At 42.8% G+C, this 14,976-nt stretch overlaps 1 protein-coding gene across 1 annotated transcript; it reads left to right on the top strand.

Annotated features, from left to right (window-relative positions):
- The first annotated feature begins 1,723 nt into the window (after positions 1-1,723).
- rgma (repulsive guidance molecule BMP co-receptor a) lies at positions 1,724-14,836 on the top strand. The gene is made up of 4 exons (XM_070972774.1): positions 1,724-2,349; positions 6,550-6,665; positions 8,798-9,315; positions 11,763-14,836. Exons 1-4 carry the CDS (start codon positions 2,336-2,338, stop codon positions 12,465-12,467), a joined length of 1,353 nt encoding a protein of 450 aa, XP_070828875.1. The 5' UTR covers positions 1,724-2,335; the 3' UTR covers positions 12,468-14,836.
- Positions 14,837-14,976: the final 140 nt, after the last annotated feature.

Genomic DNA, 14,976 nt, shown 5'->3' with positions numbered 1-14,976 from the left:
TGTCCTTTAACAAGAGGACAACAGTGAACTTTTGACTCCACAGCAGGGAAGTACAGCATGTGATGAGCTGACAAAATCACCAGAAAGTTTGCTAAACTTACAGTAAAAGGTTTCTGATTTATCATGCAGACATTTCATATGACTCTGTGTGTCAGGAAAGTTCGTCTCAATCAACCAGAGAACTCGTCTTTTCTAGAAATATATATTCTTTCTATATCACAAGGTTTTAAAAATAAATGTTTCTGTCAAAATCAAGTAGCTTGTAATCTTTTTTACATTGGTCTTGCAGGAATTTTCTGCTCTCTGGCAGATTTTTTTTGGCAGTTTTTATCTCCACACAGCTTCTGTTTTAGTTGTTGAGGCAGGCTGAGCTTTATAGTTTTATAATGGACTAAATCACAGGCTACTAAAGGAAATCACAGAGAGTCCTGAGGATGAGCTTTATGAAGGCTTCTTTCATTTGGACCAGTAATAGTTACATGGTTGACTGTCACTGATTTGTTCTGTAAAATGAAGCAGGAACTGAACTGCCACACACACACACACACACACACACACACACACACACACAAAATCAAAGCGTTTTATTAATCCAGTGATATGTAAAGTAGATCTAGTGTTAACTCGCCATAATATCTCTGCAAGGCAGCGAGTACACCAGCTGTGTTTGAGATGGGGCTGGCATCCGGCACCTCTAAAACCATTCCTTTCACACTGGGGTGTCACTCTTTCATGTTCTTATGTTACATCAATGTAAAATATGCTGCCTCTCAGTGGCCATCTGGAAAGGGCAGGTCTGGGCTGAGATAGTAAACGAGTGGATTACAGGGGTCAGTTTCTTGCTGGATGCACAAAGGGATGATGTAATGTGACAGCTCTGGTCCAGTAGCCGCATGCAAGTAACAACTCCTGCATCAGCATTAACAGAAGGTGAAATGAGAGGCTCCTTTTTAAAGGTTTTAACAATCGGCTTGGCATTTCTGATGGATTGTGCACTCCAATTATCTTCCTGGCACACTGTGAGAACACTGAACTGGTCAATGTGCTGCTTCAGTCAGATACTGTAAGTCTCTGCTCTCCCTGGTGTGGTGGATTTTCCTGATCACAGGGAAACTGGAGCAGAGAGAGAACCAGTTATGCTGTAAGGAGTGGAGGCTCGAAAAAGCTAAAGAGGAAGAGGGGGTGGGTGAGTAGGAGGGGGGTTGTGGTGGTATTTTCCTGCATGCAGTCTGATCCTAAAACACAGGTGCAGCCTCCATGCAGTCCTCTCTGCCTTTGAGCATACCCCACCCCCCTCCTCCAGGGCTGCAAAGTGTTTGTCCATCTGATCCTCCATTAAATCCTGATTATTATGGATTTGTCTTTTTCCAACCTGTCATTTACAAAGATGAGGCGCTGCTAAAGGTTATCTGGTGAGGGTGTAGAGCTGAAAGTGGGGCTTTTTTTTTCTTGGAAATCAATGTCGCAAATGAATAAAGCATGAATTAATTCAGGTTTAAACTCTCATATGGAAACTTGTATCCAAATCCTGCAGAAAGGACAGTCGGTCCTCTCAAATAAGGCAGAAAATAGTGCACATATCCCTCTCATGAGAATGACGTTTGACAGTACTACGGTTTTGTTTCAGTTGCTTTAACACAAGACTGCACAACTCAATTTTAGCTTGTTTTTCAATGCAGCTGCGACCTAATCTGAGGGGTCCTGCCTCCCAAAGCGTCTCAGAGAAGTTGGAGAGAATAGAGGGGCTCCACAGCTGAGATGTGGGGCTCCCAGCGGCGTCATGCAGAGCCGATCATTGTCTCTCTCACACTTTCTAACTAGCCATTTCACAACATCCAGACAGCGGATCGGGCCGTTCGCAGCAGCAGCAGCAGCAGCAGCAGCTTTGCCCTCAGGCTTTCCCCCCCCCTCCCTGACGACCATAACTAACAATTTGGATTCACCGCGCGGGTGAGGGCAATTACTGGACTTAATCTATCATAATGTCCCCTTTCCGATCGGCTTGATAGTCAAATGAGTTAAGCAATGGCTGAAGAGATCTGAGCCCCCCCTCCACACACACACCGCCACCCTGGGTGCGAGAAGCGGCTGTTTAAATGAATCCCAACTCCAAGAAAAAGCACACAGATTTCACTGAGAGGCAGATCGGTGGTCACCATGCACAGATCGGCGGGGTTTACACTCGGAGATCCGCTGGGTGCGTTTGATTTCGGATTACTGTGACAACGCCGGACGAGTTCTTTGAAGGGGGGAGATTTTTTGAGGAGTCCGCTTCCTCTTGCTCCTGTTCGCTGTCCTCCGGGTTCCTGCAGGACTCCAGAGCCGCGGAGAGCCCATGCAGTCGCCAAGGTCGGTTTGTCTGTTAGTTGGAGACTTATTTTGAATTTTAAGCCACGTTATCTGAGTTTCTTGCGCACTATTCGCTCTTAGGGGCTTTTCAGATTCTATCTCTATGCGCTAAAATGTGTCTGCTTCTCAACCATCTGCACAGTCAGATGGTTGGATTTCTGCAACATTCAGAACTTGATCCTTTGCTGTTGACGATACCCATAATGATAACAACTAAACATTTAAAGGAAGACAGCAACATCACGCAGCACTGTGCTGTTTATCATATTATCAGCGTTTATTAGAGCAGAAACACCGCTGAGACCACTTAATATCTGACAGGGAATAAAGGATGATCCCCCTCGGAGCAGTGCAACAGGACAAATACGCCTGCTGGCTGCAGATTTTCACCTTTTTCACAGTCCTAATTGCATGACAGCTGTAATTAGACCAATAACCGGGCTGTCTATAAAGCTCAGATTTAATGACAGGTTTGGTTGTCCTCGTAATGCCATGTGCGTTTGTGTCATGATTTGAGGTTTCATATCAGAGCTCATAACAAGCGCCATCTGTTGGAAAAGAGGATCAGTCCTCTGTGAGCCTCCAGACAAGATGCACAGGAAAAAAAAGTAGGCTAGCGCACAAAATGTGACACTGCACACAAGATTACTTACATTATGCCATATTTAGGATGTGTGAAATGTCAAAACTGTGTCTGTTTTAAGGCCTTTGATGACAGGTTGGACAGGCGATATCAGAGGTTTACAGCAGCACATCATAAAATGTGATTTGATTATGCCTACTGGATTTATGGAGATGTTTTATTGCAATATTATGTCACCTCTACCTGTCACAACATGTGGAGCACATGATCTGCCTGATGTTTCTGTGGGGATATTTCTGAATTCATAGATGCTTTGTCATTTTATGTCAGGGAGATGTCAAACCCAAAGCTCATTCCACGAAAAGCAATCAGACAATCTGTTGATTAATCACTAAAACTATTAACCATGAGCCAAAATGGAGCTGATAGCAAACGCTCGATGAGGAAAGGCGACTGACGAGACGAGGCCCCAGCCTCATTTTGACTGGTGGTGTCGTCAAACTGATAAAATGAGACTTTGTGAATGGAAATAGGGCTGCAGCTAATGATTATTTTCACGTAGGATTAATCATTAAGTCTATAAAATGTCGGAAAATAGTAAAAGAATAATATGGCCAGCATAATTTGTCAGAGCTCGCGGTGATGTCTTCAGATTGCAACAGTCCCAAAACACAAAGATGTTCATTCAGCAGTGATATGAAACAAAGAAAGAACAGTGAATGCTTCTGTGCCATTGTTGTCCATTGACTAATCTACTAATTAGCTAATCATTTGCCCACTAATTAGACTAATTAGATATTTCTGATTCAGAAAAAATAATGTGTACGGCTGTCCTGACTAAACAAGAGGATTGTGGACTTCACAGTAATATTCAATGACATATGAAATATTTGCAGAACTCCTTTCTCCAGCATCATTGTCACATTGCAGATGAATGCAGTCAGGCACTTGTATCTCTAAATATCTATTATTAAAGACCACAGCTTACAATTGTGATGCCAGAAATGCAACTGTCTGTCAATCTTTTAATCTTTCAGTGACTATTAGCTTATTATTCATTTCAAAATTAGTAATCGACTAAAGATTTCTTAATAAATTAGACAGAAATGACTAACTAAATGACTAATTATATGAGCAGGGGCAAACCGTGTCAAAACACAGCCTATTAACATCCTAATATTAAATGATGTGGAATGGTGCACCTTCAAAGTCGCTGCAACAGGTGAATATTACAAATGTACAATCTGCATCATCTGTTTTTCAGATGTGATGGACACAACAAAGATTTTAGGGTCTTCTAACCAACACTCGACATCAGTCACCATTAAAGATATCTGCATCAAAGCCCTGACAGTGTCACAGGACAGTTTCATGCCTCAGACAGCCTCGACAGCCACAGTTTCACTGCTATAAAGCCAAAAATGTTCCACCTTTCATCAAAACATATCGCCAAGCAGCTTATACCATTCAGCTGCAGTCAGTCATTTCAGGTGTGAATGCCTGGCATATTAGAGCTAGAAATCAGTCCGCACAGGGCCACCCTTGTTGAAAACATGTGTAGGCTCAGACCTCATTGTATACGAACATATCCATCATCCATGAGAGGCACGGCAATCACAAAGACGTGCAGCGCGCTGTGGAAAAATACTGTACAGCCAGCCACGGCCAGAACACGCAGCCATCTGTCTGGATATATTTTGGTTTAAATGGCAGCAAAAGACACCCGTGATAAGTCATTTGCACAAGATAATCAAAGGAGGCGGTATCATGCCTTTTAGAGGAGGGGATCACCGCCTGCTCTTGTGATCAGGAATGGAAATGTATTCAAATCCTTTAAACCAGCATGGAAAAAAAACTCTGACAAGTGAAAGCCCTACATTCTTAGATTTACTGAAGTGAACAAGTATTATCAGAAAATGTACTCATGAATCAAGTCAAAGCACTCCTGGCACTCCTTTTCTCATTGTTGTTGCGTTAACCTGTGAGCAGGCACTTTGCTTTTGATTACTTCATGTACTGTGGGGCGGTTTAAGCAACTCTCATGTTTAATGAGCTCATGGTTTGTTGTTTGCTGATCAATATTTCCGTGAGAACACGCAACTCATGTTTCCAGTATTTCTTCTGTTGGTCATCTAAGAACCTGACGATGAGTTTATATCATATGATTACAGACATATTACACAAAGTGGGTTTTTAAATGCTGACTCGAAATGTGCTGTCATTACTTCCACCCTGTGGTATTCTGTTTGATCTAATGTCTTGGGAGTTAAATTACCTTATGACCCTTTAAAACCCAGTTCCCCCTTTTTCATATGTCCCTTCTCACCATAGTATGTCTGACAGTATCACGCACAGAGCTGAAACTACTGGGCAATCAATCAATTTATAAATCAACAGAACATTAATTGGCTACTATTTTGATAGTTGGTTAATCATTTAAGGTATTTTTTGAGCAAATGTGCCAAATATCTGCTGCTTACACCTTTTCAAACATAGGGATCTGATACGTTTGTTTGTCATGTATGATGAATATCTTCAGATGTTGGACTGTTGGTTGGATAAAACTCATCTGGTTATGTCATCTTTGGAAAACTGTGATGGACAATGCTTATTATGTTCTGACATATTATAGACAAAATAAGTAATCAAGAAAAGATCAGTTGATATTGAAAATAATTGTTAGTTCCAGTTAAGTTAAATATATTCTGTATCAGCCTGTTCCAGTTTACACTGAGTGAAATATATGGCTGCTCCAGTTCAAAAAATTGGGAATAATCTTGATGTCTTTTGCAGCATTTTGTGCACATTTATCCAACATTAGGCCTGACAAACGTGGTATCGTTACATACTGTGCGTTTAAAATAAAGCAATGTGGATCTGTTTGGCTTGACTTTGTGTGACGTGACTTTGTAGACTACTAACTGGCCAACAGTGGGTTATAGCCATCATTTAAGGTGATGTCCATAAGACACAGTAGGTTTACACATGGCAGTGAGTGACGGCATGAAGAGGGAAAGCAGTTCCCACACATCTCTCAGAGAATCAACATGGTGCTTGTTTATATCGTTGGTTTCCCTCCACTCTGTATTAATGTCTGCACACATGCTCTGTGGAGGTATGACAGTTTTACCTTTAAGGTTTTCCCTTCACAGTAAAGTTATTGTTGTGACCTTTCTTACATGGCGCTGTGGACTACCACTTTGCGGGCCGTGATGCCGCGTTCGTCGTCGAACAAGTCGGTACATTGAGATGTAATTTGAAACTTTGAGAAGGGGGGTTTAAGGGCAGGACAGGCAGCCGTGATTGGTTCAGTATGTCCGCTGGCCCTTTGGAGGCAGCACCTTCTCGACACTCCCTAAAAGGAAGAGAGACTGCCTGGCTGCTTTCAGCCGCTCGTCCCGCACGGAGTGTTAGCTAGCTAACGTTAGCTAACTCGGCTGTAGCCGTTGAGTTAACTGTCGTACCGAGGAGAGCAAAACAAAAAAAAACTTCTTACCAGACAGTGATGAGAAGACGAGACAGACGTCAGACCTCTTTTATGGACTTTTTAGTGTTTTTCCAACGAGGACTCGGTGGCTCTAACTCTTCTCTATCCTTCCTTACTCCGGTTTGACCAGGGAGAGGAGTGAAGTGCGACCCCGAGCTGGATGGATGGTTATGGGGAAAAGAGGAAGACCCTCGGCGCTTGACGTGTGCAGAGTCCTCGCCGTGTTTCTCTCACTCTTCCCCGCCGGTAAGATGTTGCTTTTACTTTTAAAACCGTTTTAAAACCCTCTGGTGTGTTTTACTCTAATATTATTAACAACGCTATTAACATGTTGAACTTTGTCTATCACAACGTAACTCAGCAGAGTTCGTCTTCAGCCGTCACTAAGTTAACTTTTATAAATATATATATATACATATATCACTTTGGCCGTAAAAGTTACCAGGATTGCTCTCCATTTGTCAGCCGAAATATTTTAGTGATATTACAATTGAACTAGAGTTTTTCAGTGCACCCAAAATTATGCGGTTTTAGCTGAAATCCCTACATTATTATTAAAATTGCTAAGTATGTATAATTCGCCGTAGCAAAGTAGTTGCTATCGTATCAAACTCAATAGAAAAATGATTCAAATCTAGCAGATTACAGAGATTTAAGGCGAAGTGCTTCCGTGCAGACGTCTGGAAATGGTTTGAGGGTTTGGAAAATATTACTACAGGCTTGAAAGTGAACAACCATGCCATTGCAGCGCCGAATTTGACTAGTTTAAGCAGTTTTAATCAGTTGTATTAAACTTGTATTTTACCCGAGAAAGAGAAAATAAAGTGAGAGGTCTTTTTGGAGCTGCTGCAGCCCCCAACTCTTGTTTTGTTTGGGGGATGGGGCAAGCCTCAGTATTTCACATGAGCTTCCAATAGTTTAGTTTTTCCCCCAACCTTAAGTTTGGTCGTTGATTAAGCAAATAATTGCATTATGGGATGTTTAAATTGTTGCCCTTCAAATGTAAATATTTATTATTATTATTATTATTTTTATACAGCTTATGGTGTTGATGTTATGCTTTTAATGTGCCTGTTGAAAATGGTTTAAATCTCACCATAACAGCTATTTTTGCTCATATTTTTCAAAAGCTCCAGTGAAAAGTTGTCCAATAAATATGTATCACTACATCAGCAGTGAAATTTTGTATAAGAAACCTGCATTTTTGCATTTAAACTGAATCAACATCTTTGTGATTTGACAATAGGATGATTGCAGTGGGTCACTTTTTGCAGTGGGGACACCTTATTCAGCTCACCTTGCATGTTTGCCAAAACCCTTATCAGTTTCCCTCTTAAGTCACTTACCGTCCAACAACAAGGTGATAATGCACTGATAGCTGAGATCAAGATTAGTTTATTGCCATCTATCAAATGGGTGGTAAACGGAGAGGTGATGTGGGGGTTGGAGAGAGCGGCTGTGAAGCTTTCAGGAGGGATATTGTTTTAAGTGTGACTTCAAAGTGTTGATATCCCCCCCACCTCCCTCCAAGACACTGGGTGAAACTTCTCACAGCCCATTCAAATACATGCTTTATTAGTCAAAGGTAATACTAGTCAAACATGGTGTCGCAACAGGGCATCCTGAGAAATGTTTGAAGAACATTTGTGTAAAGAGTTTGCCGGATGTGGCAGTAAAGCTGGAGACAACAATCTACGGCCGAGCAGTGTTTATTATCATTATCATCAAAGGTGTAGATTAGGATCCCGAGTGGCATTTTACTTGTACATAAACCAAAAGTCACTGGCCGTGGCTCTCAGGTCAGGGAGGTTCAGAGCTCCTTTTTGCTTTTCCATGTGAGGTTTTGTTGTATTTACTTGAGACACAATATTTCATGCTTTAAAAAGGTACAGATTTGTATAGATATACATGTTATTTGTCAGTGTTCATGGTGCTGAAACAAATCAGCAGCAACACACAATGATCCTTTCTATTTCTTTCCTCTGTCATAGGGGTGTTTTTAAAATGTTAACCAAATTCCAACTAGATAATAGACAAAACCAAGTACGTGTGCAAAAGATAAGAATTACTGCTTCAGTAGAATGGAAATAATTTGAAGTACAGTATGTAAGAGAAGTAAGACTACATTTGGCACTGCAGCCCAACAACAAAATGGCTGTGGGTATTAGACATAAGTTGGCATTCATGACTGGTTGGAAAAGTCCTTTATTCTTCTTGTTTTAGATCCAGCATCATGTAAATCTGTGGAATTAAACTATCATCAGTCAGAGCCCAAGTGTATTTATAGCTTTATCTGTGTCAGGATCATGTTTCTGCATGACGTGGTGGCCTCTGGTTTGCTTCTTTTGTTCAAACCGTATCTTGTTCCTCCCTGACAGTGAGTCTGCAGTGCAAGATCCTCAAGTGTAACTCTGAATTTTGGGCCTCCACCTCTAACTCTGGACCGGAGGAGGAGTTTTGCACGGCGCTGCGAGCATACAACAGCTGTGTACGCCGGACCGCACGTACCTGCAGGGGTGACTTGGCGTACCACTCCGCCCAGCATGGCATAGAGGATCTAATGAGCCAACACAACTGCTCCAAGGAGGGGCCGACCTCTCAACCGCGTGCCCGCACTCCGCTTCCTCCCCCACCTCCGCCACTCCTGCCTGACAGCCAGGAACGCTCCGATGGCCCAGAGGTGTGCCATTATGAGCGCAGTCTTACACGCAACACAGCGCCACCTAACTACACCCACTGTGGCTTCTTCGGAGACCCGCACCTCCGAACCTTTGGTGATGACTTCCAGACGTGTAAGGTGGAGGGAGCCTGGCCGCTCATCCACAACAAATACCTGTCTGTCCAGGTGACCAACACTCCTGTAGTGCCGGGGTCTTTGGCCACCGCCACAAGCAAGGTGGGGATCCTTTCTGTTCATCCTGTATGCATGCTAAAGTGGTACTATTACTAACAATTGATTTAATTTATCAATTCATCTGCTTATTATTGTTCCCCACAACTGCAGAATAGAAATAGTACAAACATGCAGCAGAGTGGTGCATCATTTTGCAGTTTGTGAAAGAAAGCACAAAGAAACAAATGCATGCATATCTGTTAGTTGTTACTTACTGCCAGCAGTTACTAAAAGCATTTAAGGACCGTAAAATGAGGTCAGCGTACTCTCTGTGTGACTGTGTGAATACTGAACATCAACTGTTGGAATAACCACCAGTGCTATAACATTACACTGAAACCACGTCAGCTGTGTATTCACAATAATACAGGCCAAGCTAGCCAAGCTAGCCAGTTAGCTGAGCACTTTGCGAGGCTAATTTCCAAACAGGCTAATTACTGAAATGAGTCTGTACCAACATTCCAGCGGTACAATAAATACAGTCCACATCCACTAGACAGTGCAGCACCATGAAATACAGAGAGAGAGTCGGGTTATTGTGCTATGTGACGCTGAAAATGTGACTTTGATCATTAATGCATTATTAAAAAGTTGCAGATAAAATTATGTGATAATTAATTAATCAATCACAGAAGTCATTTATGAAGCAAAAATTGCAAAAACAATTTACCGGTTCCATCTTCTCTTTTCTGTTTTCTATCATTTTGTATTGAACATGTGTGGGATTTGGATTTTCCAGTTACCTCTTGCTGCACCACTGATGCATGTTAGTATCAGAACATGTTGCTGTTTATATTTCTGTGTCCGTGAGTCTCTTCTTACACGTGGTCTGATTGTGCTGTGGGGCTGCTTTTCTGTCAAACTGTGGACTCTGGTTAGTGTTTGGATGAGTTCCATAATAACAGATAAAGAAGCCAAAGCCAGCTCAATTGCAAAGATCTCGATAAGCTTTATAAATGATATGTTAGTATTATAGCAGCAGTGCTGTATCAGATGTTAACATGAGGCTCCACTTTCACTGTTCACAGTGGACAGCTCAGGCTGATGTTTGGCCTACTTCTAGGGCAGCCCACACCGAGCACATTGACTTAAAAACTGTAAATATTGTCTGTACGTTCTGAGACGTTTTCGTTCACAGCTGTATCAGCAGCGCATTCCTCCTGGTTGTTGTTTTGTTTCATGGTACATTGGTTGGTTTGGTTGGCAGTTCCTGAAATGGCTTTCAGTAAAACTTGAGGTCAAAAACAAAGAAGTCTGAGCATTTGTAGTTGGCAAATTCACCTAGAGGATTGGTCCAAATTTAGCAAAGTTTTGACAGCAATGATTGTGGACCTCAGCCACTTTGCAGAGTACCAGAGCTGTTTAGACTGAGGAATAAGAGGGTCTTGTAATTAATCACATTGGTAGAAAGCATAATTTTCTGCAATCAAGGTTTCTTAATGATGCTCTATTAAGCATTCGTGTTTTTTTTTTAGCTTTTAAAGTAATGGCATTTTCATGTTGCTGTTCTTGGAAGCAAATGAGACAGCTTTTTTAAGATCTTGATTCTGGACAAAGGGAAAACAAGGCAGCAGCCAATGCCACCTGTGCAAACAAGGCCCCTCTGGTAAAAGATCTGCATTAGCAGAGCTCTGTGTTTGGTACATTGCTCTCGCTAGAGCAAATAAAACTGTCTGGTTATTTCCATCTTCATTCTGAGGGAGGGATAACAGAGGCATTTTTCCTTTGTTTGTTTTCATTAAAAGCTTAAGAAATGAACCAGGACAAAAAAAGAAGTTAATGAAGGTGGGAAATGTAAGCGGAAGGGAGGGGGAATTGAGACAGAAGTGGTGCAACAGATGAATTGCCGAGCTAATAGAGTATTCTGCAGACTCCCCCAGTCCTCTGTCCCAAGCGAGCAGACATCAGAGTCCCCAGGCCGCCCTGGTATCGCTGCTCTGACAATGGCTCATTGGTGTCCTGATGAAACCAAGCTTGCAGAGTCCTGACCAGGCTCACTTAATTAGCTGCAGAGTATATTGCTCTGTCCTGGCCCAACGCCACTCCCTGGAGCATAGTTCTGGGGTTCACAGGCAGGTTTTCCGTGCTATGAATGGCTCGTCTTTGTGTCTGCAAACTGAGGCCTGATTTTACATGGCCGAGACTCATGTTTTTTGAGGGCGTTTACCTTGGCCTCCCCCATGTTGAGCTAGTGCTGAAATGTGACACTTAAGTGGGGTGGTGGGGTAGATGGCACATATTGCACAAACTTGTTCTTAATGCAAAAGCATAAGCACTTTCCTTTTTAAATCTGATGTTTACATTTCCTGCCGTTTACTAGGATTCTGCATGTGGCCAGAAAAACACAGCCGCTCATGACTGCGTACTTATGAGGATCCTAAAGGCAAACGCATGTGGTCATTTCTGCTGAGCGTTAATGAGATTTCTCTTTTTCTTGTGTCCTCCTGCAGCTGACAATCATCTTCAAGAATTTCCAGGAATGTGTGGACCAGAAGATGTACCATGCGGAGACAGATGAGCTGCCAGCCGCATTCGCAGACGGCTCCAAGAACGGAGGGGATCGGCACGGGGCGAACACTCTGCGCGTGGTGGAGAAGGTTCCTGGGCAGCATGTGGAGATTCAGGCCAGGTACATTGGAACAACCATAGTGGTCCGGCAGGTAGGCCGCTACCTGACCTTTGCCGTGCGGATGCCGGAGGAAGTTGTGAACTCAGTGGAAGAAGGTGACAACCAGGACTTGTACTTGTGTCTTCATGGCTGCCCTGCCAACCAGCGCATCGACTTCAGGAACTTCAGGGCTCGAGCAGCTGAGGCCCACAGCGCAGGAAGGGCCAGGAGTGGTGCCGGGGCCCAAGGCTTTACCTACCAGTCTGCCCAAGCCAAGTGCAAAGAGCGGCTCCCAGTGGAGGACCTGTACTTTCAGTCCTGCGTGTTTGATCTCCTCTCCTCTGGAGACATAAACTTCACCATGGCAGCCTACTACGCCTTTGAGGATGTAAAAATGCTCCACTCAAACAGCAAGCGATACCACATCTTTGAAAAGGATACTCTTATGAGCAATGCAGCGCAGAGGGGCAAAGGTTTACTTTCACTATTCCTCCTCAACCTCCTCGCTGTCTTATTGTGGATTGAGTGTTATACAGTTCATCTATAGTCCCTTTACAACAGTATCCTCATGGTGTATGTGTCAGTGAGCGTTAGAGAATCATCGCTGTGTCGTACATTGGCTGCTGTCTTCTGCTCTGGCTCTGTGGCGTGACCGGTGGCTTGCTGGTAGGGTCATCCCAGCCCCGAGTCTCCTTTTAGTGTATTGTCATGTCTCGACTTTGGGTTAAAGGGGAGGCGAGTTTCACCATGCTCCCACCTCTCATCACATGTATTTAGCTGGTTCATGGGACTGGTCTTTGAAGAGGGCAGCGGTGATAGAACCCGGCCACTCCAGAGCTCAGGATATCCACCTGGGATTAAATCCCACATTCTCACTGGGCCTGCATGCCTCTGGGAAGCCAGACAAGATGATCTTTTGCAGAAAGAGGAGTTTGCTGATCCTCCCTCCCCTGATCCCGTCATTGGTGCCAAGCCAGTGAAGCTCTCTGTGGCTCATGTGGCGAAGCGAGAGGACCTGACAGGGGCTTTTGTTAACCTAAGGCCAGAAGCAGCTCTATGTTTGATTAGTTTCCAGCTTTGGAAAAGCTTGAGCCTTTCTGGAGGAAGCACTCAGCCAAAAGGATGTCAGAGCAGCGTCTCCAGTTGTCTGCTGTGGAGATTAATGGGTCATATTGTTAGGTTTTGTGTGTGTGTGTGTGTGTGTGTGTGTGTGTGTGTGTGTGTGTGTGTGTGTGAGAGTGAGAGTGAGCGTTAGTACAATATGTGTGCAGAATTCATCGTCTGTGGTTAATTTTGTGCATTTGTGGGTGCAGGAGTTCCCAGAAATGAGATAACAAACCTCCAGTGGGAGAAATCTTTCCCATGTCTTTATGCTGCACCCAAAATTTCAGAAATAGAAAAACCGAGATGCTCCACAGTCTCTTAAAATGGACTTGATCAGCCAAGTAGCAAATCCCAAAAGGGAACCGATAAAAATAATCTCTTTTCATCTGTACGTCATTTTCAGTGTCACCCGGCCTTTCACGCCATTGTTTGATCAGACAGTGTTTGTATTTTAAGTCTGTAATGTGAATGTAGCTAACAAGCAAAAGAACAACCTTAGTTAAGGGCGCTCAAGTGTTTACAGAATTTAGATCAACCAATCAAACGACGGCACCGCTTTGATAGCATCTTGTGAATTTAACTGTCCATTTCAAGTCTCAGCCGTGACCAGCAGCGGCGTAGATGCTGTTAGTGCGAGCTGTAAAGACGTCACCTCTAGTCGGTTTAGCATTTTGTAGACTAGCCAGTGTGCTGACCTGACTGTGGCTTAGTACGTAAATGATAAGCATATGTCTGTAGACGTGATTTCATGGCTTAAGTCATTGCCAAAGAACAAGCCCTTGTGCCAACATTTCCCCAACAACTGAGTTTTCATCTTCCAGTCTTGAACAGTTCACATTCAGGGGATTCTTGATTGTATATAAGTTGTGTTTGTGGGTGAATTTGCGGTTTGCCGAAAACTTACAGTGACGCGCTATAAAAGCAGCTTTTTTTTCCTGTTTTTGCAGCCTCACCTTTGCTTTTCTTGTGTTTCATGATAGCACTCCTCACTGCGAGAGGTTTCCATTTGAACTTTGGCTCCCAGCTGCAGTATCTGGTAATGTGTAAGTCATCCCTGTAGATACTGTTACTACTCGGGCACAGTTTTACGGTCATTTATCCTTTACACTGAAGTATTCGGCAGGCCTTACTACTGCTCTTTGGAACATGTATTGGTGCAACGACAAAAAAAGAAAACCATACAAACAAATGATTGTAATGTTGAATCTTGTGTTAATAGATGTAATTTGTATTGTGAGTTTTTGCAGTATCTGGTTCTACACGTTTAATGTGAGATTGTACATATGTTTTGTGAATTGTTGAGTTTAAATTTGTATATTACCAGTTGTGTTTTGAATTTATCACTCCAGTTTTTGTACATCCAATGTTTTGGTGAATGTGAACCTTTTTTTTATTTGAAATGGGATTTTTGCAAAAACATGAACACTGCAGAACAGTATCTTCTTTGGTAATACAGTGTGCTCACCTAGTGTTTGTGGAGGGAGTGATATCTCGCTGGATCACTCTCTGCTTCCTAAATGCCGCCCACCTCATCTACAAAGGGAATGTAGGAACGTGTTCTGGGGTGTTCATGTTTTTGAGTTTGAAGCACTTTATGTTTTCTTTTTCATTTAGCTCTTATTTAGTTTGAAATTCTGTCAGACTTGTACTGGTTCAAAAATTGTAAAATAAATAAGAAATCAAATAAAAAAACAGCTTAATGGGAAATGCCAGAAAGATCAAACTGTGTTTGTATGTAAAGCAAATGTTGTGCCACACGCCAGCTGTTTATAATGTAAATTATTTATTGAATAAAAGAAAATGTCTTGTTAATGAGGTGTCCTCTTGTCTCTTTTCCTGTCTTTTTTTTGGGGGGGGGAGGGGGGTAAGCACCATGCCTGTTTTCTCGCCACAGTTTGCAGTGTTGTACTGCCCCCTGCTGTAAAGATGGAGTGATGAAGGTGAGCAGATGT

Source organism: Chaetodon trifascialis, chromosome 10 (assembly GCF_039877785.1).
Source record: "Chaetodon trifascialis isolate fChaTrf1 chromosome 10, fChaTrf1.hap1, whole genome shotgun sequence".
Lineage (NCBI taxonomy): Eukaryota > Metazoa > Chordata > Actinopteri > Chaetodontiformes > Chaetodontidae > Chaetodon > Chaetodon trifascialis.
The sequence above is the reverse complement of the archived record's forward strand: the minus strand, read 5'-3'. Positions and strand labels throughout refer to the sequence as shown.

Excerpts from the sequence above, each read along its gene's own strand:
- rgma (XM_070972774.1), top strand. Across the intron at positions 6,666-8,797 it reads TCTCTCACTCTTCCCCGCCG|TGAGTCTGCAGTGCAAGATC; the intron begins GTAAGATGTTGC and ends CCTCCCTGACAG. Across the intron at positions 9,316-11,762 it reads TGGCCACCGCCACAAGCAAG|CTGACAATCATCTTCAAGAA; the intron begins GTGGGGATCCTT and ends GTCCTCCTGCAG.